We start from the raw sequence: 24,205 nt of genomic DNA on the forward strand, positions 1-24,205 counted from the left end.
TTGCACATCTCATCCATAGGCAGGTCGCTCGCTGCTGATCCTATTCTTCTCTGGGCTCCTAGGACCACAGATGTAGCTCTCTCGAAAGCAGGCGAGCATGGGCTCAAGCCTGTAATCCCAGCACTTTGGGAGGCCCGGCGGGTGGATCACCCGAGTCAGGATGAGACTATCCTTGAACTAACATGGTGAAACTCCGTCTCTACTAAAAATACAAAAAAACTAGTCAGGCGTGGTGGCGAGCCTGTAGTCTCAGCTACTTGGGAGGCTGAAGAGGCGGGATCGTGAACCGGGAGGCGGAGCTTACAGTGAGGAGATCACGCCACTGCACTCCAGCCTGGGAGACACAGCGAGACTCCGTCTCAAAAAAAAAAAAAAAAAAAAAAAAGAAAACCAGAGTCTGGGCACAGTTTGCTCACGCCTGTAATCCCAGCACTTTGGGAGGCCGAGGCGGGCGAATCACGAGGTCAGGAGTTCCAGACCAGCCTGGCCAACATGGTGAAACCCTGACTGTACTAAAAATACAAAAATTAGCCGGGCGCGATGGCGGGTGCCTATAATCCTAGCTACTCGGGAGGCTGAGGCAGGAAAATTGCTTGAACCCGGAAGGCGAAAGTTGCAGTGAGCCGAGATCGCTCAACTGCACTCCAGCCTGGGTGACAGAGCAAGACTCCATCTCTAGAGAAAATAAAGGAAAACCAGACAGATTAAAAAGTTGCACTTACAAAGCAGTTGGAGCATTTATTGGCATTTAAACAAGGGAGGAGATCCTGAACACTACTCTCGCTCAGTTTATAAAAACTTAAGACCAAACTCTCCATCATCTGTACACAGCTTAACCACGGCCAGGAGCAAGAATTGGAGTTAAACGAATTGAACCAGTCCAACTACAAGACTAGATAAAGGGAAATAGGGCGTAGGGATTTGCGGTTTTTCCTTTTAGATTACAAAGTTTCCAACACAAGAAGCCAACAATACCCCAGTGCAGCACCAACTTACTTCCCACTGCTTTCCAAGGCAGAGTCAATTAATAATCAGTAGTCCAAGTTCTAAGAACATTTCCTGGAAAACAAGGACGCACCTCCCGTGGCTCTATGCAAGGCCTGCCACTGATGAATCAAGTTCTTAAGAACCTACGACCATCTGACACCCTTGGGGAAAGCACCCTCATAGAATCTCCAGAATCAGGCCTCAGTTTTCCCATCTGTAAAAGACAGCCATGGAAAGTGGGAGATCCGCTAGGCTTCCAGATCGAAGTCATCGCGCTCCTCATTGTACTCCAGCACGTGCCGCTTGATCTTGGACGAGTCCACCCAAGTGACAAAGTCCTCCATGCTGCGTGTGACAAGGAAGGCGGGGTCGGTAACCACATCAGGGCCCACGCGTACGTGCCCTTGCTCCACAAAGGCTACGGCAGCCTGAAGGTGCTGCGCCATGCGCAGCTTGAGGAGCACGGTGGGAAGGCGGCGGCGGCAAAAGGACGAGGCCGTGACGAAGTCGCAGAGTTCTAGCGAACCGCGCGTGGGCACCAGGCCGAGAGCATACAGCTTGTCCAGCAGCGCGGCCGAAGCGCGCACGCGGAACTGGTCGCGTTCGGGCAGGTCGCGCAGGCGCCGCGCCAGTTCACGAACCGCACGGCTCAGCTGGTTGTAGCGCGTGTAGTCCTCACGCCGCTGCAGCCGGTAACGCCGCAGTACGCGCAGCTCGTGCAGGTTGTGGTCGGTGACCTCCCAGTTCAGGAAGTCCACCTGCTTCAGCAGTTTCTGCTCGTGGAACTTAAGCTTCCGCACCATGATGGCGGCAGTAGCAGCACCAGGACCCGAAGCTGACAGTGCGTTTCAGTACCCGCGCGATTTCCGCCGTGGCGCACCAAGACCTGGACGGTCTGGGACCCTGGGCCAATGAAAGAAAGGCTTAAAGTCACGCCCTCATTTTCCATTGGCCAGGGTGGGACCACGCCCCTGCACTGGGATCTCGCGTTTCTTTTCTTCGCGTTTGCATAGGGAGGGGGTAGAAGCACTGCGCGGGGGGGCGGGTCCCTAGGCGGCTACGCGGGGTTTTTAGGAGCCAAGACTGTATCCCTTTGTGCGGCAATCATTTCCTCCTAGACTTCTGTCCTTTGGGGACTTTCAGAGTCTCCCCCGCAAGAGCTGAAGAGGCCATTTCTGGGGAAGAAGGGTGACGGCGGCTTGTTGATTGGGTTTACTGTGCTAACTTCCACTGGGCTCTTGCCATGCCGTGGGGGAGCTTGCCGGAGCCGGCTGTCCTGGGACTGACCTGGTAGTCCCCGCCGCCCGCCAGCGTCAGGTCCTTCACCTGGCAGGCAGAGCGATCTCTCATTGTCACATTGGGCTGGGTAGCACCGAACCCATGAAATCCCGATTGCCTGGCCGCTTCCTAGGCGCACATAATCGGGATCTATAAGGGAGCCGCCTGGACATCTGTATTATTAACTAAAGTGTCAGATGATTCATAAAACCCAGCAAGTTTGAGAAACTTGGACTATAAGTACAAGTCCAAACCCTTTAGTCTGTGCTCAAATGAATTATCCTGACATGAATTTCTGGCCACCAAGTGTTGAGTTAACAAATGTAATGCTGTTTCGGCTAGTTGCAGCTGTAAGTTACATCTGGTGTAGCGCTGCAGACCTAACCCCTTTTTGCCCAGGCATTTAACTTCTCACTGATCATTTTTGTTTTGTATGCTTTTCATTGTCTTTTACAATACAATATTTCTGAGTGGGGCGCGGTGGCACACGCCTGTAATCCCAGCACTTTGGGAGGCTGAGGTGGGAGGATCATTTGAGGCCAGGAGTTCAAGACCAACCTAGGCAAAAAAAGAAAAGAAAAGAAAAGATAAAAGCGAGATCCCGCCTCTGTAAAAATTCTTAAAGAATTAGCCAGGCATGGTGGTGTGTGTCTGTATTCCTGACTACCTGGGAGGCTGAGGTGGGAGGATCACTTGAGCCCAGGACTTGGACGCTGCAGCGAGCTACAATGGTGCCACTGCACCCCAGCTTGCACAACAGAGCCAGACCCTGTCTCAAAAAATATATATATAAAAAAAATTCGGTATCTGGAAAATAATAAACATAATATGTAAATTATAAAGTATAATAAATACTCATGAATTTAGCCAGTTTAAGAAAACATCACCAGGCTAGGCATGGGGCTCATGCCTGTAATCCCAACACTGGGAGGCCAAGGTGGGAGGATCACTGGAACCCAGGAGTTCAAGACCAGCCTGGGCAACATAGTAATACTCAGTCCCTATGGACAAAAAAAAAAAAAAAATTAGCGAGGCATGGTGGCAGCACCCATAGTCCCAGCTACTGGTGGGGGTTTCGGGGTAAGAAGGGGGAGGATCCCTTGAAGCCAGAAGTTCAAAGATGCAGTGAGTCATGATCACACCACTGCACTCCAGCCTGGGCAACAGAACAATATCCTGTCTCTAAAACAAACAGAAAACTAATACAGATCATTTGCTTTTTAAAATCTAATGGTTTTTTTTTTTTTTTTTTTTTGGAGACGGAGTCTTGCTCTGTCACCCAGGCTGGAGTGCAGTGGCATGATCTTGGCTCACTGCAACCTCCGCCTCCTGGGTTCAAGCTGTTCTGCCTCAGCCTCCTGAGTAGCTGGGACTACAGGCACCCGCCACCACGCCTGGCTAATTTTTTGTATTTTTAGTAGAGATGGGGTTTCACTGTGTTAGCCAGGATGGTCTCCATCTCCTGACCTTGTGATCCACCTACCTCGGCCTCCCAAAGTGCTGGGATTACAGGCATGAGACACTGCACCTGGCCCCAGAGTAGGTCTTACTGAGAAGGTGATATTTTATAGGGTGTAAGCCATGTGTGGATATCTAGAAGGAGAACATTTCAGGAAGAGGAAACAGTGGAAATGCCTTAAGGCAGGAATGTGCCTGGCATGTCAGAAGAATAAGAAAGCTATTTTGGCTGGAGCAGAGTGGGCAAGGAGAAGAGGAAGAGATAAAGAGCTTGTAGTCCCTTGAAAAGACTTTGGCTTTTATATTGAGAGGCAGATACTTCAGGGTTTTGAGCAAAGGATTGACACTTATGTTTTTTGTTTGTTTTTGTTTTTGAGATAGGGTCTCACCCTGTTGCCCAGGTTGGAGTGCAGTGGTACAACCAGGGCTCACTGCAGCCTCAACCTTCCAGCCTCAAGCGATCCTCTTGAGTAGCTGGGACTACAGGCACATGCCACCATGCCCGACTATTTTTTATTTTTTATTTTATTATTATTATTTGAAACAGAGTCTTGCCCAGGCTGGAGTGTAATGGCGTGATGTCGGCTCACTGCAACCTCCGCCTCCCAGGTTCAAGCGATTCTCCCTGCCTCAGTCTCTCAAGTAGCTGGGATTACAGGCACCTGCCACCACGCCTGGCTAATTTTTGTATTTTTGGTAGAGATGGGGTTTCGCCATGTTGGCCAGGCTGGTCTCGAACTCCTGACCTCAGGTGATCTGCCTACCTCGGCCTCCCAAAGTGCTGGGATTATAGATGTGAGCCACTGTACCCGGCCGCTAATTTTTAAATTTTTTGTAGAGATGGGGTCTCACTATGTTGTCATGGCTGGTCTTGAACTCCTGGGCTCAAGCGATCCTGCTACCTCAGCCTCCCAAAGTGCTGGGATTACAAGCATAAGCCACCACACCTGGTTCAGAAATTCAATTTTGGACATTTTGGGTTGGTGGCATCCATTAGACTTCTGAGGGGAGATGTCAAGGAGAAATAGATATATGAGTTAGGAGTTTTTTTAAAAAGGGCTGGAGATTTTAAAAATTGGGCATTACTAGAATGAGTGGTATTTGAAGTCATTCGGCTGGATGAGATCATGAAAGGAGTGCCTATGGATACAAAAGACAAGAGGACAACTCTACTGTGGTTACTCTAATGTTAAGAATTATAGGAGGCTTGCTGGGCACCGTGGCTCACGCCTGTAATCCCAGCACTTTGGGAGGTTGAGGTGGGCGGATCACGAGGTCAGGAGATCGAGACCAGCCTGGTTAACATGGCAAAACCCCGTCTCTACTAAAAGTACAAAAAATTAGCCGGGCATGGTGGCAGGCACCTATAATCCCAGCTACTCAGGAGGCTGAGGCAGGAGAATGGCATGAACCCGGGAGGCAGAGCTTGCAGTGAGCCGAGATCACACCACTGTACTCCAGCCTGGGCGACAGAGCAAGACTCTGTCTCAAAAAAGAAAAAAAAGCTGGGCGCGGTGGCTCAAGCCTGTAATCCCAGCACTTTGGGAGGCCGAGACGGGTGGATCACGAGGTCAGGAGATCGAGACCATCCTGGCTAACACGGTGAAACCCCGTCTCTACTAAAAAATACAAAAAACTAGCCGGGCGAGGTGGCAGGCGCCTGTAGTCCCAGCTACTCAGGAGGCTGAGGCAGGAGAATGGCGTAAACCCGGGAGGTGGAGCTTGCAGTGAGCTGAGATCTGGCCACTGCACTCCAGCCTGGGCGACAGAGCGAGACTCAGTCTCAAAAAAAAAAAAAAAAAAAAAAGAATTATTGGAGAGAAGAGGATGAACCAGTGAGGTAGAAGGAATATCAGGAGAGTATGTTCTCTCCAATGCAAATGAAGAAAGTGTATCCAGGAGGAAGGAGTGATCAACCAGGTCAAATGCTACCAAAAGGTTAAATAAGAGAAGGACTGAGAATAATACCATTAGGGTCCAGCAACACCAAGGATATTGATGACCTTGACAAGAATAGTTCAGTGGAGTGTGGGAGTAAAAGATTGGCTAGAGGGATTTAAAGAGAGAACAGGAGAAAAGAAATTGGACGCACTTAGGAGAGAGAGTTATTTCAAGGAATTTTGCTGCAAAGGTGAGCAGAGGAATGGGGCAATAGCTGGTGGGGAAAGTGGAGTAAAAAAAAATTTGAGATGGAGTCTTGTTCTGTCGCTAGGCTGCAGTGCAGTGGCGGGTGCAATCTCGGCTCACTGCAACCTTGGCCTCCCGGGTTCAAGCGATTCTCCTGCCTCAGCCTCCTGAGTAGCTGGGACTACAGGCACAAGCCACCACGCCCAGCTAATTTTTGTATTTTTAGTAGAGACTGGGTTTCACCATGTTGCCCAGGATGGTCTCAAACTCCTGAGCTCAACTGATCCACCTGCCTTGGCCTCCCAAAGTGCTGGGATTACAGGTGTGAGCCACTGCACCCGGCCCTGATGCTATTGTTAAACTCAGTTTAGAGAAAGGCTATGTGGACAGAAGATAGATCACAGGGAAGAGGGGTCCTAAAAGCATGTGGGGAAAACGTATATTCAGTCTTAGAGATGCTAGGAGGAACTGTGTCTTTAGAATCAAGGCTGCCCCATGACAGGAAACAAGGTTTTAAGGTTACTTGACTAAGAGACTCGTCATACCTTTTCCCCTCTTGGAGGTTCCGGACTCACTGAGCTAACTTTCTGGTAACTGGGCTTCCCAAGGGGTAGCCCAAACTGCCTTGATCTATTGATGCAGAAATTCAGTTCTGCTTGACAGTTTTATTTCGCTGTGCAAATTAATACCTAGCCTTCTGGGGTTTGTACACAGGCCTTTATTCTGGTCAAATGCCGGACCTGCAAAGCTAGTCGGATGCACTCACTCAACCAGTGAAACTGGGTTTTGGGGCCAGAGGTCTGGGAACCATGTCCCTCAAAACAGCCAAAGGTATCCATCTTTAGCAGAACTACCTTGTACCAGTTAATCTGCAATAAGTGACTAGAGAGAGAATGAAGGGAAGATCTAGCTGGACAGGGTAGACAAGACTCCAGGGTACAGCCAGGAAAGGGGATCCTCCTGAAGCCTTTGCCTCATCTTAGGCACCTCCTTCTTCAGGAAGGTTTCCTTGATCCTTGCTCCACCCAGGCTGGAGTAGGTATCCTCATGTGCACTTTTCATGGCACTGACTAGTCACACAGGGCAGGGAGCATTTGTCTACTTGTCACAACACATCTGAGCTTTTGGAAAATAAGGATAATGTCTTAATTGTCTTTGTAGCTCAGGGGCCTGGTGCAGAGTAGATACTCAGTTAGTGTTTCTTTAGTGCATGACTTGGCTGAATGAATGACTGAGAATGGATTGATTAAAGACAAGAGAGGATGGACTGTAAGCCCCCCAGGATAGGAACCCTGACTGACTTGTGGTGTACTCCCCAGTGCCCAGCACAGTGCCTAGCAGAGTCAGTGCCCAAAGTGTTCCAGATATGCTGACCGAGGATCAGATCCCACTTGCCTCAAGACTCTCTACCTGACCACCTCTCTCCTTGCTGCCCCTGGCTAGTACAGAACATCCAGTCCCGCTGCCGCACTAAGCAACACGGAACTGGGTGGCACCTAGACTTGTTCCCTGTCGCTGCAGATGTAGGGTAGTGTCTTTCCCTTCTTCCAAGCTAGTCGCCCAGGGCAGGGTCGCCCTATCTGGCTAGGGTGCTGCACCCTCAGCTGTCGGTATCTTAGGTCAGACGCCCGGAACGCGCAGGCCGTTTCTACCCCTCCGAAAAACAATCTCCGAGCTGCGCCACGACCCCGTCCCTGCGGAGCAGGAGTGGGGAATGGGAAGGTGGGAAGGCGAGCCCGCGACTCTGCTCCCCAACCCCAGCTGGCACGGCTTTTCACGCACCTCTCCCCGCCCGGCCCGATTTCCCCATCCTGGCTCTGGCGCGGTGCTCCTTGCAGCCCCACGCTTTGCAAACTTTGGGAGTTTTACTCCATTTGCGTCACGGAAAAGGCAGGAGGATGACGGAGTCCAGGAAGCGAGGCAGCAGTGGCTGGCAAGCTCCACCGCCGGGCGCTCCAACCACGGGGGCGTGAGGTGTCTCCCGGCGAGGGCAGACAGACGGAGGGAGAGCAGGGGAGGTGGCGGTCCCAGAGACCAGCCCCGGAGGCTCTCGGCTCCCTCGTTCCCGGGTCGTTTCCTCTCTCTTGCCTCCGGGACTGAGCGAGGGCACTGGCCAGATGGGAAGGCGAGCGGAGGAGTAGGCGGGGGCTCGGCTGCAGCGCCCCGGGCCCGCGGGAGGGCGGAGCTGGCCGTCCCTGCCCCGCCGGGACGCACGGAAGTGCAGCGGGGTTTGCCCGATTCTCCAGCCTGCTTCCCCCTCCCTCCTCCCTCTCCCCACCCCTCACCTCCCCTTTGGCGATCCCCTCCTTCCTCGGGACGCCACCTCCCGGAATCGCGTTTTTGTTTTGGAGCTGCCTTCTCGCTGGCGGCGCGGAGGGTCTGCGAGCGCAGGGGAAGGCAGGCTGGGGGCGCAGCCCGCCCCCCACTGGCCGGGCCCCGCAGGGCGGAGCGGAGGACGGACGGACAGACGGCCAGCCGCGCCATCTGCTCGCCGGAGCTCACTCTCCAAACTCCAAACTGTTGAGTGTGTGCGTGCACGCGAGGGTGGGGGTCGGGGGTCGTAAGTCCCGGGTGAGGAACTGGTTTCTGCTGGGGTTACCTTTGGACGGGGTTCCTGGGATTCAGAGCAGGGTCAGCGTCAGTCTCAGAAACTGCTGAGGAATTAGGCAAACAAAAGAGACCACTCAGCGACTGGCCAGAAGTCGCCCGACCGCCTCGTCGCGCCCCCTCCTTCCTCCGGGGTTGGGACTGGCCACTTCTGGGGCGGGGAGAGGGCGCCCGAGCCGGCGGGGGCTCCGGCTGCACAGCCGGGGTCGAAGAGTTGGCGGCCTGTTGTGTAAGCCTCAGTCCTTGTTTTCCCGGCCTGGCTCGTTGTGAAGCCGGACACATCCACCCTTGGACTCGATTCAGGCGGCTGCTGCTTTTCTCCTTGCCCCTCTTGGATTTTCCGGATATTTGAAAACCCAGTGGCCCAGGAGCAAGAGGAGGAGGAAGGAGGAAGGGGCAGATCTGCAGAGGAATGTGAGAGCCTCCCAAAGCGAGAGTGGCCAAAAGAATCTGGGAGCCAGAGGGACAGCCGAGCCCTGCCTGGGTTTCTGGAATGGTGGTTTCCGAGTGAGTCTCTTCTATTTTAGAACGTTGTTCCAGTGGAAAGTGTCGAATTTTTCCCCTCGCAGGGCAGATTTCTCCAGGTCACTTGACTTTTCTTCTGGGAGTAGGAGTTAGGAGAGACTCCCCTCTAATCCCCCAGGGGCTGCTAAGGGAGGAGGCTATGGACATGAGCCCTCCCTGCTCACAAGCATATGCCCGGAGACCTGATAGGGCAGTTTCTGAGCCGTGGACATTGCTTTGAAGAGCGGGAGATTGGACAGCATCTGTGGGTGCTGAGACCCCACCTTAGGACCTGAGAGATTGAACTGTGTAAGTGCCATTCAGCTGCGAGTGCATTCTTGGACTTCCTTGTGAGCATCCCGGGTCTGGACAGGACCCTCTCCTTCCCATCTGTCTATACCACCCAACCCAACCATGGCACTGAAAGGCCGAGCCCTCTATGACTTTCACAGTGAGAACAAGGAGGAAATCAGCATCCAGCAGGATGAGGACCTGGTCATCTTCAGCGAGATCTCACTGGATGGCTGGCTGCAGGGCCAGAACAGCCGTGGGGAGACAGGGCTCTTTCCTGCCTCTTACGTGGAGATCGTCCGTTCTGGCATCAGCACCAACCATGCTGACTACTCCAGCAGCCCTGCAGGCTCTCCGGGGGCCCACGTGAGCTTGTACAATAGCCCCAGTGTGGCCAACCCAGCTAGGAGTGGTGGGGGCAGTGGCTTCCTCTCAAACCAAGGTAGCTTCGAGGAGGATGATGATGATGATTGGGATGACTGGGACGATGGATGCACAGTGGTGGAGGAGCCACGGGCTGGTGGGCTGGGCACCAATGGGCACCCTCCCCTCAACCTCTCCTACCCTGGTGCCTACCCCAGCCAGCACATGGCCTTCCGGCCCAAGCCACCGCTGGAGCGGCAGGACAGCCTGGCATCTGCCAAGCGAGGCAGTGTGGTGGGCCGTAACCTCAACCGTTTCTCATGCTTTGTGCGTTCTGGAGTGGAGGCCTTCATCCTGGGTGATGTGCCCATGATGGCCAAGATCGCTGAGACATACTCCATTGAAATGGGCCCTCGTGGCCCCCAGTGGAAGGCCAACCCCCACCCATTTGCCTGCTCTGTGGAGGACCCCACAAAACAGACCAAGTTCAAGGGCATCAAAAGCTACATCTCCTACAAGCTCACACCCACCCATGCTGCCTCACCTGTCTACCGGCGCTACAAACACTTTGACTGGCTCTATAACCGCCTGCTACACAAGTTCACTGTCATCTCAGTGCCCCACCTGCCTGAGAAGCAGGCCACAGGCCGCTTCGAGGAGGACTTCATTGAAAAGCGGAAGCGGAGACTCATCCTCTGGATGGACCACATGACCAGCCACCCTGTGCTCTCCCAGTATGAAGGCTTCCAGCATTTCCTTAGCTGCCTAGATGACAAGCAGTGGAAGATGGGCAAACGCCGGGCGGAGAAGGATGAGATGGTGGGTGCCAGCTTCCTGCTCACCTTCCAGATCCCCACCGAGCACCAGGACCTGCAGGACGTGGAAGATCGCGTGGACACTTTCAAGGCCTTCAGTAAGAAGATGGACGACAGTGTCCTGCAGCTCAGCACCGTGGCGTCAGAGCTGGTGCGTAAACACGTGGGGGGCTTCCGCAAGGAATTCCAGAAGCTGGGCAGTGCCTTCCAGGCCATCAGTCATTCCTTCCAGATGGACCCCCCTTTTTGCTCTGAGGCCCTCAACAGTGCCATTTCTCACACGGGCCGTACCTATGAAGCCATCGGGGAGATGTTTGCTGAGCAGCCCAAGAATGACCTCTTCCAGATGCTGGACACACTGTCTCTCTACCAGGGCCTGCTCTCTAACTTCCCTGACATCATCCACCTACAGAAAGGTAAGACCCAGTGCAGGCAGGAAACCCATCCTGAGTCTGACTCTCTGCTGGGCCCTGGGGAGATGGGGATGGCCTGGATAGAATGGAGCAACTTATCTTTATTTCTCTGTCTCAATCATTCATTTAACAAATGTGTTGGACTGGGCATGGTGGCTCATGCTTGTAATCTCAGCACTTTGGGAGGTTGAAGTAGGAAGATCGATCACTTGGACCCAGGAGGTTGAGACTACAGTGAGCCCGATTGTGCCACTTCACTCCAGCCTGGGTGACAGAGTGAGACCCTGTCTCTAAAACAAACAAACAAACAGACAAACATGTTGAGTATCAACTCTGTATCTGTGCAAATGTGCTTCTAGGTGCAGGAATATTGTTGTGCACAGGCCTGGTCTCTGTGCTCATGGAGCTTGATATTTACCTTCTTGTCAGTTCATTCATTTTCTCTGGATCTCATTTACCCATCATGCATAGTGTCATGCTGGGTTCTGAGAACACACAGATGACCAGGCCCCAGGCCTTGCCCTTGAGGAGCCGGTAGGCCCTTGGGAGACAGAGACCCAACCCAGATAACAAGAGCTCAGAGTGGGGGCCTGTCTTCTGCCCCTTGCAAGTTCACCTCCCCACCTTTGCAGCTTTGCAAGTTACTCTCACCACTGTGTATTCTCTCTATGAGCGTCTTGTCTGTGTGTAGGAAGATCCCTGTCCCCATTTTGCGGATGAAGGAGTTAGTGTCCACAGAAGAGTGGTTGCACAGCCTGTGGCCCGGCTGGGACTGTCTTTTCCTCCTGCCACCTCCCCAAGGACACGTCCATGTTGGCCGCTTCCCAAGCCTAGCCGTGTTTTCAGTTGTCATGACCCCCTCTGTGGGGGAGGGACAGGATGGGCCTCTGCCTGTTACTGCTGGGGCTGTCAAGGAACTGCCGGGGAAATGACTCATCCTGGGTCACACAGGGGCACCCTGGCTGGACCAGGCTGCGGAATCAGGGGTCCAGGGCACTGCCCACATGGCCTATCCAACTCCTGCTTCCCAAGCCTGGCTTCTCTTCTTGCCTGAGGAGACAGCCAGTGACTGCCTCAGCAGGTGCCTGAGTCCTGGGGACAGCTAGGAGGGCAGATGTCAGGAGAGAGGTGTGATCCTCCCTGGGGCTGCTGGGTAACTTGTATGCAGGGCGTGGAGCTGGCTCCCTGGCCCTTGGGCCCTGAGGTCAGGCCTGGCTTGGTGGGGAGTTTGACTCTGGGTGGGGCCAGGAGGCAGACCTCTGGACTGAGCCTGGGGAACAGGAAACATGTCACCCACCACCACCAGGGAGGGCCTGGGGTAAGCTGGCCTTACTTTCCTTTACCAAGAGGTTGACTTCTATAACTTCTCTAGCTCCCAGCCTCCTTTCTCCCCTCACTATATCCTCTTCCTCTTCCTGTTTTTTTTTTTTTTTTCTTTTTTCTCATCTCTACCTTTCTTCTTCCTCCTCTGAACTCCACGAAACACAAACCTGAGTGCTAGTCTTGGCTCTGCCCCTAGATTGCTGTGCATCCCTGGGGAGTGCCTTTGTCTCTCTGGGTCTTAGTTTCCTGGTCTGTAAAACAAGGGAAGGTCAGGTCTTCGAGGGAGTGGGTGGGAAGGGACTCTTGGGGAGGGTCTGGTTCAGAAGCAGAATGACACCTTAGCTCTGACTCTGAGCTCTGGGGCAGGAGTAGGGCAGGGGAGATGGCCAGGCCTGCTGGGGGCCCACTGGGGCAGGTGTCTCCCTGAGCAGAAGTGGGAAGGCTGGTTCAACCGGCTCCTTAGATGGCTTGTTCCTGCGCAGGCAGCAGGAGGGGGAGCGCAATGATTAAACAGATGCTCCCATGTAGTGGCTGGGGACCCCCACCCAGAACAGAGGTGAGGGCATTAGGGCAGCTCCACACCCAGGAAGGACACCAGGGCCTCCCAGGCTGAGGGGGAAGCCGGATTGGCCTTTCTGACCCTGGGCAGAGAGATCGAACTGAGAGAGGCCATTTCTGAGTTTCGACTTGAGGTGTTTCTAAGAGTCAGGGGCCACTGTCCTCTGTGCTGATGCATTTGACCTGAAGCAGAGGCCAGCCCACCTCCTTCCCTTCCCGGGATGAACCCTACCAATGGGCTAAGCCCCCTCTGGCTTACTCTAAGTTCTGGGCTCCGCACTGCTCCTCCCAGGCCTGTGGTGTGGGGCAAGTTAGGGAGCGGGTACTGAGACAGAACTGGACAGGCTTTGGGGACCACAGCCCAATGGGGGTGATAAGGAGGGGGTCCTATGCTGGCCCTAGGGGTGGAGCCCTTCTCACAGAAAGGAGAAGAACAGTTGGGTCCTGGGCCCCAAGGATTCTGTTCAGCTTGTCTGGACATCTGAATGGGTGGTGAGTGTGTGGGAGGAAGGACAGTGGAGGCCTAGGTGGGAGTCAGGAGACCAGGATTTGGACAAACTTTGCATCTGACATGGCTTTGGGAGAGATTTCTCCCCTCAGTCTCTAGGTGAACAAAATGGGACCTGAGGGTCTTCATTTCCTTAGGAGGGCTCCATGTCATGTGAAACTTACATTAAACAAATTTGTATGCTTTTCAAAAATAAAAATAAAATGAAATAAAATGGCACACAAACCCTGGCTGGAGCTGAGAGGAGCCTGGTCTTCCCACGGGCCTAGTCCCTGTAGCCCAATCCAGGGGTCTCCTAAGAGAAGGGTAACCATAGGCAGTTTGGGGCATAAAAGGGGGCCCTAGCAATAGTGATCCCAGGACAACAAGGGGAAAGTGTCCAGGACTGTCCGGGGCAAGCCGGGACCTATGGCCCCCCAACTTAAGAGCCAGCAAGAGCAGGGCTGGTCCTAAGGCTCATGACAGGTCAGGAGGGCAATGTGGTCACCTCCGTTTTACAGACGAGGTGCAGCAATGCAGATGAGCCTCAGAGCAGGAGCTGGCGCCCAATGTGTCTGACTCCGCAGCCCAGGATTTCTACTGTGTTTCTACTGTGCCCCCCAAGATGGGGGAGGGGATCCCCAGGGATGGAGAGCTGAGCCAGAAGGGGAAAGAGGAGGGAGGAAGGCTTGGGTGCTCCTTCACTGGTCCCATGGGCTAGAGATAGGCCCAGGACCACAGAGCATCCATGGAGGGGCCACAGGGACAGCGTGGTCAAAGCAAAGTGGCCATTGTAGGGACAAGTTCTTGCTTTGGGGACAGATGGGTTCAGCCTCTGGGTTCTAAGCCATTATCTAGCCCTCCCTCTACCTCACCCCCCTAGGCGTAAACAAAGAGAATAATACTCTGCTGTGAGCTACCACCTGAAGGTATTTGCTGTGAGCTCATGGATAGAAAAGCAGTTTGCACTGGGCTCCGTGGCTCATGCCTATAATCTCAGCACTCTGGGAGGCCAAAGTGGGCGGATCACAGGAGTTCGAGACCAGCCTGGCTAACATAGTGAAACCCTGTCTCTACTAAAAATACAAAAAAATAGCCAGGCATGGTGGCGGGCACCTGTAATCCCAGCTACTTGGGAGGCTGAGGCAGGAGAATCACTTGAACCTGGGAGGCGGAGGTTGCAGTGAGCCGAGATCAAGCCACTGAACTCCAGCATGGGCAACAGAACAAGACTCCATCTCAAAAAAAAAAAAAAAGAAAAAAGAAAAAGAAAGAAAAGAAAAGTAGTTTTCAAGCTATAGATGTAGCATCTGGAGCTCCTATTCTATCTCAGATACGATCCTTTCTACTGTGTACATATTAGTTCAGTTAAGCCTCAACTATACTATAGGGCGGGTACTATTATTATCCCATTTTACAGATGTGGAAACTCTAAAGCACTATACCGTATGAGAGGTTGTCAACAACATCACATCTAGGGCAACCTGTCCCACTGGGCAGTGGGGAGACCTGGAGCCCAGGCAAGAGCAGTGGCATGCTGGAGAGGACACAGCTAGGACTAAGACTCAGACCTCCTGCTCCCTCCTGCCCCCAACCTGGGGTGGATGTTAGCTATCTCCAAGAGGTAGCGGCAAGATGGATTGAGTTGGGAGCTTAGGGAATATCCCTGGGACTCTGCAGCTGGTGGGCTCCAGCCCTCCTTTCTGCATTTCTGGGACCCAGCCTGTAAGAGGAGTGCTGAGGCAGGAGGTCCTCCTGGGTCCTCAGCTCTCAGGTTAAGTCTTTTTTTTTTTTTTTTTTGAGACGGAGTCTCGCTCTGTCGCCCAGGCTGGAGTGCAGTGGCGCGATCTCAGCTCACTGCAAGCTCCGCCTCCCGGGCTTACGCCATTCTCCTGCCTCAGCCTCCCGAGTAGCTGGGACCACAGGCGCCCGCCACCTCGCCCGGCTAGTTTTTTGTATTTTTTAGTAGAGACGGGGTTTCACCGTGTTCGCCAGGATGGTCTCGATCTCCTGACCTCGTGATCCGCCCGTCTCGGCCTCCCAAAGTGCTGGGATTACAGGCTTGAGCCACCGCGCCCGGCCAGGTTAAGTCTTAAGTAGAATGTAGGGGGGATGCTGGACAGGCCTGAGCCATGACTCCCAGCCTGTGGGGTGGGGTGCATTAGCATTAGCTGGTCCTGGCCCCAGAGCTGAGTCACAGGGTGGAGGGGTAACGGAGAGTAGGGTGGGGCCTCTGTTTCCCCCCGACCTCTGTGGCCTTTGCTCCCCATCCCTGGCCTCCTGCCTGTCTTTGGATACCTAACCATTGCAATGGGTTCATTCTTACTCTTTGGGCTCCTCATTAGCAAAAGAGACCTTTCCTTCCTTCAAGGCCATGGGCAGGAAAAGTCTACAGATGCACTTCCACTGTGCCAACTTTCTCAGGCAGGTGGAATCCAGGCTAGTTCAGTATCTCCCCTTTAGCTGGGTTCCTTCTGTGGAAGTTTAACTCCAGTTTCTTCACCCTGCTGTTTTCTACCTTTCTTGTTATGGTTCTTCCTACTCCTTGGGACCTTCTTGAATCCCTGTGTCCAATGTCTGGGGGCCCCACACACATGCCTGAAGGACCTAGCATGTACTCCCTGCAACAGAAGTGGTGTCCAACCCCCAGCTGTGGAGGACCAGGCAGGACAGAGGCTGGGAGTTCTGGGCAAGTTCCTGTCCCTCAGGGCCTTGGCCTCCTCTGTACAGTAGTAGGGTGGAGGTGGAATTGAGGGTCGGACACCTGACCTTTTGGGCCTTTCCAGCTCTGATGTCTCTTTCTGGGTCCTATCCTGGGCCTTGGGGTGATCCCCCTTCTGCTGCCCAGGGCTGGGCTATTGAGATGGTGCAGGAGGTGGTCCAGGGAAGGTGGCAGAAGGACTGAGTGGGCTGGGAGCTGGGGACTGCAGATTTCTTTTGGGTGCTGTGTGAGCAGCCCTGGAGACTCTCTGAACTTGAGTCTGTTTGCCTGAAATGCTACTATTAGCCGATTAGCCATGCACTTGTCAACTAACATGGATGCTGTCCCTTCTAAAGGCATCCAGAATTATTCCCAGCATGTAGAGCCCTGGGCCTGATATACAGTAAGTGCTCAATGAATGCATTTAGAAAGCACTGGACAATTTCAGTCAGGGAGTGAAGAGAATACCATCTAGACGGCCCTCAAGAGCCCTCCTTAAAGGAGAAGTGGGAAAGCATGGATATTGAGCATGCTGTCTGTGTGCAGTGGGTGCGTTTGAAGTGCTCAGGGGTGTGCTGTTCGCTGTGCCAACCCTTCCCACCTCCTAATCTTCTTTGCATGGTGGATTCCCTGTAGCCCTCGGTGACTGAGTGCCAGGCACAGGCAAACTTCCTTCTCTTCCCAGCAACTGTCCCTACTGGCTTAAAGGCAGAATTAGTCAAGTCCCTTTTAATTCAGAACTGAAATTCATTCACCAACTGCTTGTTCATTCATTCAGATTCTTCTAAATTGGGTCCTCTGCTCAGGTTCATCTCCACCCCCCATCTGTTACCTGGTTATTACACAACCTCCTCTAGTTCCCTGGGGGCTGGGATGAGGAGGGAACAGGGCGTGCATGTCTGGGAGATACACCAGGTGGCCTTTGAAGAGTTGCTTTAGAATCATAAGTGTGATGGGGGTGGGAGTGGGGAGCCAGGGCACAGGTGACATGGGGGAGGCATTCTGTCAGGGGAACTGGGAGAGGCTCCAGTGTAGAAGTGGCACCTGATCGGGACCATGAATTATGAATAGGAATCCAGGGGGCAGAGGTAGGAAAGAGCCAGGTGAGTTTGATGAACATGGGGGTCACTGCGGAATGCATGCAGGGGCCCAACTCCAGAGGTGAGGGCACCCCAGGCCAGGCAGATTGGTGTGGACCTTGATCTGTTGGTGGTGCAGAGCCAGGAAAGGTGCCCAGCTTGGAAGACCTCTTTAGATGCTGCAGAGAACCTGTCAGAGGCTGGGGCAGAGGGCAGGGAGCCGTGGGGGGACTGTTGTGGCAGTCCAGTGATGGACAGGGTTGAATCAGTTCAGCAGGCCTATATCAGGATCTGCTGTGGGCCAGGCCTTGTTCTGGGTACCAGGGACACACAGAGGTTGAGGACAGGCTGTATCCTCATTGAACTCATAGTCCATCAAGCAAGGCTGTGACTGGTCACGTGTGGGCTACTGGTGGCACTGCAAATTTGGAGGGAAGATGATGTGCTTGGTTTAGGAGGTACTGAGGGTGAGGACCTGGGGAATGTCCTGGCAGAGACACCCAGGTGGCTGGAATGTGGGTCTGGGGCTCAGGAGTGAGGTCCGAGTTGAACTGATGAGGGTGCTGTCTGCCCTCAAGGGTATAGGGAGCACATGGAGATCAGAGCCCTAACACGCTGTCCTCTGCTCTGCCTATGCCAGGCGCCTTCGCCAAAGTGAAGGAGAGCCAACGCATGAGTGACGAGGGCCGCATGGCACAGGACGAGGCAGATGGCATTCGCAGGCGCTGCCGTGTGGTGGGTTTCGCCCTGCAGGCCGAGATGAACCACTTCCACCAGCGCCGTGAGCTCGACTTCAAGCACATGATGCAGAACTACCTGCGCCAGCAGATCCTCTTCTACCAGCGGGTGGGCCAGCAGCTGGAGAAGACCCTGCGCATGTATGACAACCTCTGACTGCGTGTGCCTAGGCCCCCTCCTTCCCCTGGGCCTGGTCACTGCAGTGTACCCCACTTTCCCAACCTCCCTATACCAGCAGTGGCTGGGGGAGGGGTCAGCAGTTGGGGAGAGAAGCGGCCTGTCCTGCCTCCTGGGAGAAGGAGCTTTCAAGGAGTCATGAGTACCCCTGGGAAATTCCCCACTCCTTAGAAGTGGGGCACAGCAGGGGTGAGAATGGAGCCAAGAGCCCTTGAGGCCAAGGCCTGGGCTGCCGGTTAGTCAGTGAAGGTCAGGCCAGGGTCTCAGCCTCCCCTAGAGCCTATTTTGCTTGCTCACCTGGCCACTGCTGCCTTATCCATTCAGCAGACACCGAGGCCTGCTGCACCCCTGGGTCAGACACTGGGCACCCAGGGCTGTAACTTGCCTGCTCTTCAGGAGTCCTCAGTGAAGGTCGGGGTTAGACATAGACAAAGTCAATGCAGTGTGACTGACGGTTAAGTGAGGGATTTCTGGAAGCTCATAGAAGGGGCCACAGCATTCCACTGGTCAGGGAAGACTCCATGGAGTAGGCAACATTCGGGCAGTGTTTTAAAGCATGACAAGGGCCTGCCAGACAGTACATGGGGAGAAGGACTTTCAGGGGAGAGGAACAGCATGGGCAAAGTTATGGAGGCATGCAAACATCTCCCTCTTCTCTCCCTTACTTTCCAAGCAAGTTAGGTGCGCTTTCCTTGGGGATTCTGGCCTGTGTGGTAGGAAGGGATCTCCCTTGCTCCCATGTTGCTGGCTGTCCTTGCATCACCCTGTCCCCTGCAGGAGGGGGCTACAGGCCATCTCCCTCCTGTAGGCCTCTGACTACCCTCCACTTTTGGGCCCCCAGCTTCTCTTGGGTAGGAGACCATTGCAGCATCCTTCCCTCCTCGGGTTCAAGGTGCTGAGGTATAAGCCCTGGGCCCCAGATCCCTGGTGACACCTTCCTGGAGAAGACTCTCGAAAGCGACTGTATATGTGAGTTCACCAGCAATAACTCCCCACACTCGAAGCAGGTCCAAACCCAGGATCCCAGGGTCCTTGGGCTCCTTGGCACTGTCTTCCCCAGATCCTTCCTGTTGCACAATGGGAAACCTAAGAGGAAAAAGACAGGGGCCTGCCTGCCTGCCCACCCGCTCTCTGCCTGCCTCGCTGGAATGCAGGCCCCCGCTCTGGGTTGGGTTGTGCTGTCTCTGACCTATGTTTACATCCCCAAGGAGTTACTGCCTCCTCCCCACCTAGGTCAGGGTGTGGTCCAGCAGCTTGTTGTGGGGTGCTGACCTGTGTCACCACTGCCCTCCTTGCCCCCAGGGGGGTCATGGTCTCCTCCTGGATACTGCTGCTTGAATCTTTTTTCTTGATAAACCTTTTACAATTAAGATAACACAAGCATGACTTTTTCTGTTTGGATCCCAGAAAGGTGGAGGGCAGAAGAAGGATAGAGGCCTAATTGCTCCTGGGAGCCATTGGATGAGATTCTGAGGTCCTGGTGGGCACAAATTTACCACAGAACCTCAAAAGTTGGGGGGAGGGCTGTGCTGGTGGAAGGTGCCAGCAGGCAGGAGAAGCTAGAGGTGACTGTGGACCCCCGGGTGGATCCATCCCTCTCTAGAACGCACTGTTGTCTCTAAAATGGGTGGAGTGCTGCCCAGGGGACTGGCTGTATTGCCTTGTGATCTGGGGCTGAGGGTTGTATGAGGAAGGGACAGGATGCTGTGCCCCAGGACAATTTAATAGATGGTGGCTCCTCTCCCCAAGCAGCCATGCCCTGGCCTTGCCCTTGAAAAGCCCTAGTCCACAGGAGAGAAGTGGGGGACTCAGAAGCTGTGTCTCTTCCCCAAGCTGTCCTGGGTATCCAACAGAGCAGAGGCTCCCACACTGGAAACTGAAGAGGATGCTGGCTGTGCCCTTGGGGGTGCCCTGGTCAGGATGAGCAGATCTTGCTCTTGGATCTATTCATCCACAGAGGAGAGGAGGGTACTGGTTGAGACTTGGCTCTCCTTTGGAGGCAGTGGGGACTTGGTGGAGAGAGGGCTTCCGGGGTCAAGGCCGTCAGGGAAGGTTGGCTAGGCCAGGGACCAGGGAGCTTGTGCAGGAAGATGGGGAAGGTCCAGCAGGTGCGGTGGGGGAAGGGGCGGGCAGAACTCCCTGTTCAGGGCATAGAGTCCTCAGAGGAACTTCTGGAATGAGTCCCCCTGGCCCTTGGCCAACATTAGGTCAGATTTGGGACTTTCTGAGGAATTTTCCCCTTTCCACCCTGCCCCATTTTCTAACCCATCCGAGGAACTTCCCGCCCTTAACCTCTTCTCAGCTCTGCCCTCCATGTAGCCGTCTGCAGAGGGGCTCAGCAGTGACTGCTGGGCCAGGCCGGGGCAGGGCTGGTGGGAATGCTCCTCCTAACCCATGGTGCCTGGAAAGTCCCCTGCTCTTGCTTCCTGCTCTGGGAACAGTGTTGTCCTCTGTGTGCCTTCCTTGAGGGGGGACCACCTCCCAGGCCTCCCATCCTCAGGGTGAAACTGTCAGTCTGATACTTTTCTCAGGAGGGACTTGGATGTAGGAGAAGCATCAGGAAGTGGGGTCTTGGGATAATGCCAGGCCTGCTCCTGGTATCCTGAGGTCTCTGGGCTGGGGCAGGTGTGTGTGTGGTGAGGAGGGAGACTGTCCTGGCCCTCCTCTCTCTTTTCTTTCTGCCTCTATGGGGGTGGGGGTATTGGGAGAACTTGGGGCTGTTCTGGGGTAGCTAAGCCCCTTTCTTAGAGATTGGGGGACCAGTGTCGGGGGCATCCTGGTGATGGCAGATGCCTGCCTCGTCACATGCCAGGCAGATGTTCCCGACTCAGCTGGACCCAGCTGCTCATTTCCTCCCTCGCTTTGCTCTGAGGAGGCAGAAAACAAGGCCTCTCTTTCTGCCCTGAGCAGCTACCAGCGCCCAGGGTAGGGGATCCCCTGGTCACCAGTCTTGGCCCGGTACAGGAAAAGGAATCCGCTTTGTGGCCACAAGTGGGGGCTGGGGATGGAGGCAGACCTCGGATCCTGCATCTCGTCACCCGCTGGACACAGGAGGGCTATGAAGCCCTGGGCCATGACTGCGCCACTGGCTGGAGCAGAGCCAGGCCTGGGAGAGGCAGGTGGCCCCATCGGCCCCTGCTCTGCACCCCCCCCCCAGATGACAAAGCCATATGTCTTCCACGTGTCTACACACTCACAGACTCACGCACGTAATCGCTCAGTCTCACAACAAGCACATGCAGTCACATACCTGCCCACAGGCACATAGGCCACACAAGCATGCCTGTGTACTCACACAGTCATATTGCCACACGCTGTTACACGTTCACAGCCATATCCACACATGCCTTGCCATCCATTCAAAGCACCAGTGGCTACTTTGTCACACACAGCCACACCACAGTCCCATGCACATGGTCGTAGCCTCACACAGTGACACACACTCAGGCACACACTGCCACAAAGCCATGCTTGCACAGAGCAAAGGTGTCACAAGCATCTCTGTGCCTGGACTGCACCTGCACGACCTCCCAGGGCCCCCACCTCGTCAGAGATTCAGGAAAGCTTTGCATGGAGACACCACCCCTGGAGGGGGTGTCTCCAAGCGGGAGTACAGTCAGTCACAAGCACCACATGCAGGCACACAGGCAGAGAGGTCTAGGGATGCAATTGGGATGACTAGATACCACCAAGTTCAGCTCTTTATTGCACAGATGGGCACCTGAGGCCCAGGGAGCAGTGGTGGCTGGCCTTATCACCCAGCAGGGCAGGGGATACTCTGGGTCCAGTGCCTGGCTCTGGGCAGACTCTGTGGCCTGGCCCTGCCCTCCTCTGGGCCAATCTTCTGGGCCAGGCTGCCTCAGAAGGCCCCTGGCTGAACTGATCCAGCAGAGCTCAAGGCAGCTCCCATCTCAATCTAGAGCCAAGCTGCAGTGGCCATGGGAGCTGGAGCCAGGATGCGGTGGGCAGGGCCTGGGCGGGAGGAACATTCCTGCACCATCTCCTCCCGAAGCATGTGAGGACCCGGCCCGCCCTGCCTGCCTGCCCGCTGACTCAGGCCTCCAGGAGCCAAGCCTGCTCAGCTCCCCCACCCACCCCAACCTGCTTCTCCACTAGTTCGGCTCTGGTTCCTCTCTCCATTGGCTGGGGCAAGAGGAGACGGTGAGCCCTGGCAGGAAGACCATGGGGAAAAATCAAACCTCACCACCCCCAGACATAGCTCAGAAGGGCTGATTGTGAAACCCAGCTCTCTTCAACATAGTTGAACACAAACTCTTTTTTTTCTTTTGGTTTTGTTTTGTTAGTCAAACCCCAGTGCAATGCAGTCTGTTTAAGAAGTAGTGCTCACATAGCTGTGGCCTGGGTCTGTTCAGCAGCCCTGGTAGGCAACATTTATTCCTTTTCACAACGAAGAGAAGACTTGGCCAGAGGGAAGATGGGACCTGCCTGGATTCACACAGGGAATCTCTGGCGGGGCTGAACTCGAATCCAACTCCCTGCCATCACTCCTTAGAGTCACATTGATGAACTCATTTGGGCCAAAAGAAGAAGGGGAGGCAGGTTTCTCCTCTAGATCAGTGAAAGAATAGGAGGCTGGTGAACCCAACAGCTGAAATGTGAACGGTGAGAGGGTACGGTGAGTCCCACCAGCCCTGAGGGATGAAGGGTCTGAAGATGGCGCTGCGCGGTGACAGCTGCAGTGACTCAGGAGCTCCGTTTACAAAGGAACATGAGTGAGGAACATAACTTCATTTTTAAAATATCTGACCTGAATTTCTCTTTTCCTCCCCCATTCCCCACATGGTAGAAGTGTAATCTCAAATCAATTTGGGGACCCCTTTTTTCCCCAGGGATGCGTAGAACTTTTGGGGATGGCACATTTGAAGACCTTAGGGAGCCCCTAGCACTTTGTATTTTAAAGGCTGAATCCTACCCTCCATCATACATATTAATATTTACCTGCATTCCACATTAAAGGGTTCAGTTTATGACTTGACAGTGTCTTGTCTTGTAGATACTTAAACTGTATTAATTTTGATTTTGCCCCTTTCTGTTGGTGCTCTGCTCTCTTCCCTCCTCCCCACCCTGCCCACCCAGTGGCACACATTGTTATGGTTGCTTCTTGCAGAACTCCTGGACCTGGATGCTGCCGTTGGGCCTGCGGTGCTCGCCATGGTCCTGGTAAGCATTGGGTCCTCTGATCATCTTGCCCTGCCTCCTGCCTTTCCCCTGCATGCTCCCTGATGCCCATCCTGAGGCTCTGTGTGTCTGGCTCCTTCTCTGCTTTTGGGCACTCAGGGCTCCCTCCATTGCCCTGTACTAAGGGGCTGACAGAGGTCCTTTCTGGGGCCTGTGGTGATCATTCCACAGCTCCCACTTCGCGGTCAAGCACAGGGAGCTCTGGGGTGCTGCTTAGACACCCCATGCCACCCTGTTTCTTCTGGGGTCTGGCTGCCTTCTTGGGGTTCTACCTAGAAAGGGGATATGAGTCCCACTGCTTCAGAATCTCCCAGCCTCTGGGGATTCTACCATCTCCCAGTGCAGGCAGCACCGTGATGGGCACTGGATGGTCGTTATTTTACAAGCACCCCATGTGCAAGAGATTATTACCATCATTTTACACACCAGGAAATGGGGTCCAGCGAGGGAGGTGCTGGAGTACTCAAGGCTGGTGTGAAACAGTACCCAGGCCTGGGCCACCTGTGCTGAGAGGCAGATGGCCAGTGCCAGGGCTGGGTGTTGGAGGCTGGCTGAAGCCTGAAGGCACCTGGAGCCGCTTCTAGGCTGACCTGCACCCCCTTGCTGCCATTTGGCAGGAGTGCTCTGGGGTTGGAGCAAGGGAGTCTGAGGCTCCTCCATATAGCCCTGCTGCCCCCAGATAGCAGCAGCCCCCACCCCGACGCCGCTCCTTTCCCTTCACCACCCAGAGGCAGGACCGCAGAGTGGCTGAGCCAAGTGCAGATCCTGCCCAGTGCAGTCTTGCTGTAGGGATGTTTCTTAACTGCTTCATGCTTGTTTCTCCACTGAGAGGGGAGTTCCAGATGGCTGTTAGGAGGGTGACGTGAGCAGAACACATCATCTGGGCAGTGCCTGCACAGCCAGCGCCACTGAGGAGCAGCTGGGGTCATCAGCCTGAGTAGAACTGGAGCAGCTCTGGGGAGAGACAGTGCTATGAATATTGGTACCCCCACTTCATAGGTTGGAACACGGACTGGGCAAGCCCTTTAAAGCCACACAGTGGGTAGATGGCAGAGCTGGGCCTGGAACTAACCATCCCCAGATCTTGAACCTTGCCCCGT

At 54.4% G+C, this 24,205-nt stretch overlaps 3 protein-coding genes across 3 annotated transcripts; 2 read left to right on the forward strand and 1 right to left on the reverse strand.

The window, feature by feature from the left end:
• Positions 1-704: 704 nt before the first annotated feature.
• On the reverse strand, positions 705-1,943 carry IMP3 (IMP U3 small nucleolar ribonucleoprotein 3). The gene has a single exon (XM_003901227.5). The coding sequence runs from the start codon at positions 1,788-1,790 to the stop codon at positions 1,236-1,238; it is 555 nt and encodes a 184-aa protein (XP_003901276.1). The 5' UTR covers positions 1,791-1,943; the 3' UTR covers positions 705-1,235.
• A 4,162-nt stretch (positions 1,944-6,105) lies between these two features.
• Positions 6,106-8,406, forward strand: LOC116275793. The gene has a single exon (XM_031668495.1). The coding sequence runs from the start codon at positions 7,565-7,567 to the stop codon at positions 8,372-8,374; it is 810 nt and encodes a 269-aa protein (XP_031524355.1). The 5' UTR covers positions 6,106-7,564; the 3' UTR covers positions 8,375-8,406.
• Positions 8,178-22,902, forward strand: SNX33 (sorting nexin 33). Its single transcript, XM_003901229.5, has 2 exons — positions 8,178-10,846; positions 17,632-22,902. Exons 1-2 carry the CDS (start codon positions 9,376-9,378, stop codon positions 17,883-17,885), a joined length of 1,725 nt encoding a protein of 574 aa, XP_003901278.1. The 5' UTR covers positions 8,178-9,375; the 3' UTR covers positions 17,886-22,902.
• Positions 22,903-24,205: the final 1,303 nt, after the last annotated feature.

Source organism: Papio anubis, chromosome 7, assembly GCF_008728515.1.
Source record: "Papio anubis isolate 15944 chromosome 7, Panubis1.0, whole genome shotgun sequence".
NCBI classification, from domain to species: domain Eukaryota; kingdom Metazoa; phylum Chordata; class Mammalia; order Primates; family Cercopithecidae; genus Papio; species Papio anubis.

Excerpts from the sequence above, each read along its gene's own strand:
- IMP3 (XM_003901227.5), bottom strand. The coding sequence starts at position 1,790 with ATGGTGCGGAAGCTTAAGTTCCACGAGCAGAAACTGCTGAAGCAGGTG.
- SNX33 (XM_003901229.5), top strand. The coding sequence starts at position 9,376 with ATGGCACTGAAAGGCCGAGCCCTCTATGACTTTCACAGTGAGAACAAG. Across the intron at positions 10,847-17,631 it reads CATCATCCACCTACAGAAAG|GCGCCTTCGCCAAAGTGAAG; the intron begins GTAAGACCCAGT and ends TGCCTATGCCAG.
- LOC116275793 (XM_031668495.1), top strand. The coding sequence starts at position 7,565 with ATGGGAAGGTGGGAAGGCGAGCCCGCGACTCTGCTCCCCAACCCCAGC.